The sequence below is a fragment of the Heptranchias perlo genome, chromosome 18, assembly GCF_035084215.1.
Source record: "Heptranchias perlo isolate sHepPer1 chromosome 18, sHepPer1.hap1, whole genome shotgun sequence".
Classification (NCBI taxonomy): domain Eukaryota; kingdom Metazoa; phylum Chordata; class Chondrichthyes; order Hexanchiformes; family Hexanchidae; genus Heptranchias; species Heptranchias perlo.
In genome coordinates, this window is record NC_090342.1 from 30,100,999 (window position 1) to 30,106,998 (window position 6,000).

Below are 6,000 nucleotides of genomic sequence, written 5' to 3' on the forward strand. Positions count from 1 at the left end.
AATGCATATCAGTGTCCTTTCAAAGATAAAATTTAAGTCCTACCTTTTGCTGCTATTTTCAGTTGTCTTGAGAAGGTCTGTTTCCTGGTGCAGATACTGTGGCTGATATTCACAGCCAGAACGCTTCATTCAGTTGATGCGTAATGACAAGCTGATCTTTCAGTGAGGCTGTGATGTAATCGCTGCAAGATAATTGGAATGTAATCTTCAGTGGACCAGTCCTTTCAATCACCTTTTTCCATTTAGCTTTGAATAAATGGAGAGAGGTAATTGTTGAACTTCATGTGAATCTTGAGCAACCAATTGAAGTTTAATTTGTGAAGAAAATAACCAAAATGGTAGAAGTATTCGATGTAATGGTAGAAGTATTCGATGTAATGGTAGAAGTATTCAATGTACAGCACTCGTTACTTTTGACATTTACTTGGATTTCATTTTATGATAAATAGGATAATGTCCAGAAAAAGAATAAAATCAATAGCTACTTCCACAAGCATTCAAACCATTATGGGATCCTGTATGGGAATGCGTATTGAGGGGCAACCCCCAGCCTATACCATGGAGTGCACTTGCAATATCACATAGTCCACAGTTTTATCTTTAAAGCTGTAATTTAAAAAGTCCATATAGAACAATCTTTAGATGAACAATTCTAACGATTTTTCAGGAAACTTAAATACCTGTACTGGATTTAATTGCTTTACCAACAAAATATGAAAACCTCATCTGAAGTTTTAAATACTGCTACATATATTACAATTTATTAAGGCAGCATCTTGTTTGGGAATTTTAAATGACAAACTACAAGAAGGAAGCTGCAGTGCTCCATGTATATCCTGTGTCGAATTTCCAGAGGATGTGCCGATTGGCCCATGGATGATTTTCCCTCTCATTGTCCGATTGGCCCATGGATGATTTTCCCTCTCATTGTCCATATCCCTCTCTGGGGCAAATTTTCTGGCCTCTGCTGTGCTCAGCACCCACCTGCCCCTAGTGACACAACTGTGATCAGCAGCTCAGCATATCAGGAAGTGGATCACAATCGTGCCCTCTCACTGCGTGCCGCAGTAGCACAGCACATCACCGATGGTGAACATATTGTTTTTTATTACCCGACCAATAAATGTGACCTGCCTGAGGCTGTTGTACTTAAATAGCTTGTCAGTTACCTCCAGTGGCAGTAAGCCTATAATTTTAAATGGAAAAATACTCTTTTAAGTGGCCAAAACATTTTTGTTCAGCTGTTAAAAGTTGTATGAATATTTTACTTTACAATTGGTATTTTAATGAGTGAAGCTGACTTAAAATAATGATTTCTTTGGGGTGGAGCAGTGCACATTTGAACCATGGGCCCGATTTTAACTCCCCCCCCCCCCCCCCCCCTGCCTGGCGGAGACCAGGTGGGTGGACAGTTAAAATGAGTGCAGTCACTTACCCCCTCTGATCCCACTGCCTTCCCACCGTGTCCTGATGTCAACTTGCTCTTTTGAGCGGGACATCCGCGGGCAGGCAGTGGGGTCCTACTTTAAATATGCATATCGGGTCCAGGCTGTAATATTAGTCAGAGGCCTGAGCGGGGGAGCAGTGTCAGATTCTCTGTTAGGTCAGACCTGTGGTCGTGGCCCAGAAGAGGCCCAGGCAGATAAGTAATTACATTTAATTTTAGGTTTCCTTGCGGCCCAGGAAGAGCAACTCCTCCAGGCCTTACAAGGAAGCCTGGGGCCTCCCTTGCCCACCCCACTCCTGATCACATCCAGAACCCCCCCCCACCATACCATTTACGTTGGTCCCTGGCTGCGGCCTCTTGCCGCTGAACTCCTGCTTCTGCCTGCTGGCCAGGTAGTAGATGTGGCCATGTTCGGGCGGGTCAGCAAGAAATTTTATGATAATGAGGTCCAGCCATTAAGCTCGGCTGACCTTCCACTTCCCTGGACTCCCCAGGTTCACCGGCCGTTTCGGGGCTCACTTACACTTTAAAATCGAGGCCCATGTGTTTTTTTGAATAGGAGGTCCAAAGTGGGCAAAATGATTTCATGCAGCACAGTGAAGGCCTTGTTGTACAGTTACTGTGTGTTGTGTTTGATTGCTGCACTGGTTTTGTGTACTCAGTCTGTTTCTGTTTCTCCCACAGATTATTATTCTGCGAAAAAGAGATGCACACGTCAAATCCACCACAGCAGAAAAAAGTAGGATTCCAGGACAGAAAACCTAGAGATGGTCTCAAAGGGACTGAACATCATTTGAAATAAAACTGCCGTGGGTTCCTGAAGAAAATGTGGCATGAAGATATTTTATATTAAAACCTTGTAGAATTCTTGTTAAACTACAGATTATCTACGAATTGGGTTAAAAAAAAAGTACAAATCGGGTACAAATTATTTTAAACAAAACAATGGTCCACCAATAGGCTGAGCCTCCCATCATTGAACACCTCATTTTATTTGGACAGTCTCGTCCTGCTCAGGGGCGATCGGACGTGGGTTAATAGCAGATCGTGCTACCCGCACCCAATAATAGGCCCTATCCAATTTTTCTCCGGACGTCTTTTGGATGCTAAAAATAAAGGCTAAAACACGCAGGACAAAAAAATTAACTGTATTGTTGGAGAAAGTCAAACCCAGACTACTTGTTCATTTGGTTAAAAAAATGACTCCCATCTCTTCTGCAGCGCAAGGACTTTGGGCAAAATGAATTTCAGAAACAGTTTCCTCATTGCGAACATCAGCATATAATTGATTTTTTTTCATTTGTTCTTATTTTGAAGCAGTCTTCTTTCCTAATCCTTTGATTTAGTCTCTGCCTCACATAAAGAAAACACAGTGTAATGCACAGCAACGATGCATTGAAGGGTTGTGATGTTGAGGTTGTCTACAGTTTGGTCAAATTACAGGCTCCACAACATTCACCAAAGATCAGTAATCTCCAGTACTGTTGCTTTGAACTGGAAATGAAACAAGCTAGGCTGCCATGGATAATCTTGCAGCCTGTTCGATTCAGCAGTGCAAGGGTGTAGACTGTCCACAAGATTAAACAGAGCAGAAACCCATGGAAGAAATTGGAAAAAAATATGCACCCCTCAATGGAGCATGAAAGATAGTTGGACAGACATTTCTCCCCCTCCCCCCCCCCCCAGAAGTTTGGGGGCCAATCCAAACACTTCTCATCCTTTTTCAGAGACTTTTCTTTAGAGCCCTGTTGTCTTTTGTATGCCTAAATTGTTTACATTTTGGTTCAAAGCAGGAGTTGAACATTACTAATTTTCCCATATTTAGGTTTCTCCTGCTCTTCACCCTTACAAGAAGAATTTAAGTCTCCAGAGTGGGATTTTTTTGGAGAAGGGAAAGACACCATGAATATTTTGGTGTGTTGATTCTTAACTGGACAAATTGCACAAAAGGAAATCTACAGATACAGAAATAAGTCCTGATTTGCCCCATTATTATCAGTCAGCAGGGTCACTACCAATTTCTTATTTACAAAACTGTTCTCACCCTGCTCAGCTGAAGAGAACATGAGAACCCTGCAGCTTCCATGGAAAACAATGGTTTGGCCATGTTTGCAGATGACTAAGCAAAAAAACATGGAGTCTGATGGAAGGAAATACTATATCAGAATTTGTAACTACCAGATCTAATCAACCTTCAGCCTTTCCCTGTATAATCCCAGCTCCCATTTTGTCTCCTGAGTGGAGACTAATTTTTAGAAAAGGCTTGCAGCTTGTGAATGTTTGATTTATGTCATTCTGGTTGGACTGATATTTGCTGTAGTTCTACGTTCTGTATATAAAGTGTATTATAGACATCTACAAACACAGTGAGAGAAAAAAGTCAGTCTTTTTGTCTTCCTGTTTTTCTCTTTTGATCTTGTCTTCCCAAGTTATCTCAACAATACCAGCTAACTTCACCTGAAATGTTCTTTTTGCCATGATTTTATCTCCAACCTTAACCTCTTCCATCCTGAATAATTTCCTTTTCATGCCCTGTAACCTCAAACAGCTCCCTACTCATCATCCTGTAGACAAGAGATTGATGGCCTGATACTTTAAACATGTCTTCATTGTGCTTTTCGTTTTAGCCAATAAATGCAGTTCATTTTATGCTCATCTAATTATACTGAAATGCAAAAGGCCAGGTTCTCCTGGCATATTTTCCCAGGCTGTAATGCTAATGAAGGAATCCCTTATTCTGCCATCAGTCCAAGTAGCAGGTAGAGGGTTAATATTGTCATATAGGTGTTTTCCCCTCACTAAGTGAGATCTAAGTTGTTGCATTATAGTTAAATCAACTTTCAGTCATCAGGTCACGTCAGAGCCGTGTAAAAGAAATCAAGAAACATTCACATGACAATGGCGAGACATATTTTGATACTTGTAATAGCTGCTGTCAGCAGAACACTGAGGAGGAGGTTCTGTTCTTTATAATGAGTTTGTCAGTGCCACTGGAGTTAGTGAATAAGTTACATAGATTTAGAAAAAGCAGAATCCCTCCAATGGTTTAATTGGTAAATGCACTGGAACATAGCCATGGAGCCCAGCAAACCCTCAGGTTTCATCCTGTTGGGCCGAATAGTCTGTCTCTGTGTTGTACGTTCTGTATAATCTATGTAATCCATGACCTGTGCTGCTGGCACTCACTGTTCAAGTGTAATATAATCAGTAGCTTTAAAAATTGTTTCTCTGCCCAAATTCTGCCCACCCACCTGAAAGCACCGACTGGATATTGCTCCATGGGGGCCAGTAGCCCTTTGATACCTCAGTCTAGTGCCCATTGTTCATGTAAGAGCCTAACGATGAGTGTCAGCGGGCAATCGAAGAATTTATGGATATTGGGTGAGCCCCTGACAGCTGAGCCCAATCCTACCAATATCCATGCATGCGCTTTCCAGCAAGGGTCACTGGATAGTGATCAGGAACAAGAACCTTCATTGGTTTCATCATCACCAGTTGTAATCAGCTGGCTCATCATCACTGGGAATGAGAGATCAATTATGGAACTTTTATGACCTGTATAGCTGTACATCTACCCACTAAGCCATTAAATTATATAGAAGAATCTCTGACGTGTTACATATCACGGTATCTTTATGAATAAAATATATTTGCATGTTTTCTTGTAGATTGTTACTGTTATGGGGTAATACATTATTTCACTACTGAGGAGTGAGGGTATGTATCGCCCTTTGGTGATGTTGCACAGCAATTATACTGGGAAATTCTTGGTCTCTTGTCAGTATTGAATAAACACTGCAGCAATGTCACAGGAATATACAGAATTTGTCTTGTTAGCTTAACTGTGTTTCCAGCTGTTTTTTCAATGCTTTTACGTTGATAATTTGAGCAACACTGTGGCCTTGCAGAGCAAAACTCAACTACCCTACACGTCCCAAAAAGTGCCGAACAGTGCAATGCAGTAAATTTATATTCGTAGTGTAGGGCTGTTTCCGTACACATTGATGAATCAGTGGTGCTCACTGATAATAGTTGAAGTAAGTAAAATGTGTCACTTACTATTTGACAGGCAAACAGAAATTCAAAGGTTTGTCAATAAGCTGGGAAACAGCTTATTTACATGCGATTGGCTCACAGTTCTTAGCAAACCATAAATCAAACATTAGTCATAAAACTGTTTACCCCAAGGCCTGAATCCCTACAGTTAGTCACCTGCTTCAGATTTAATGATTGGGTGATCCGTGAACAACTCTCTTCAGTTATGTAAATTCAAAGACCAGAACTATTTCCATCTCGATTGTTAATCCAACTGTAAGTTCCTTTATGAGGAGTACTGTCACCTCTTGCTGTGTTTATAGCCTAAGCTGCACATAATTCAATTCTGAATCGTGAATTATACCCCATTTCCTTTAAAAAATAAACAGAAACCACTTTGGTGCTGTTTAAAGCTGCTTTTATACTGATCTAATACTGCCTGCTCCTGATACGGGTCTTACACAGCTGGTAGCAACCTCGTTGTAAACCTAATTTTCTACAGCCCAGAACACCCGACT

The 6,000-nt window shown here is 41.1% G+C and overlaps 1 protein-coding gene across 6 annotated transcripts in view; it reads left to right on the forward strand.

Annotated features, from left to right (window-relative positions):
* Positions 1-5,289, forward strand: part of LOC137334709 (cyclin-dependent kinase inhibitor 1-like) — a 29,587-nt gene extending 24,298 nt beyond the window's left edge. For all 6 annotated transcript variants that reach the window (XM_067999599.1, XM_067999596.1, XM_067999597.1 and 3 more), the window contains one exon: positions 2,132-5,289. In XM_067999599.1, the coding sequence (XP_067855700.1) occupies positions 2,132-2,190 (59 nt within the window). In that variant the 3' untranslated portion in view covers positions 2,191-5,289. The remainder of the gene's footprint in view (positions 1-2,131) is intronic.
* Positions 5,290-6,000: the final 711 nt, after the last annotated feature.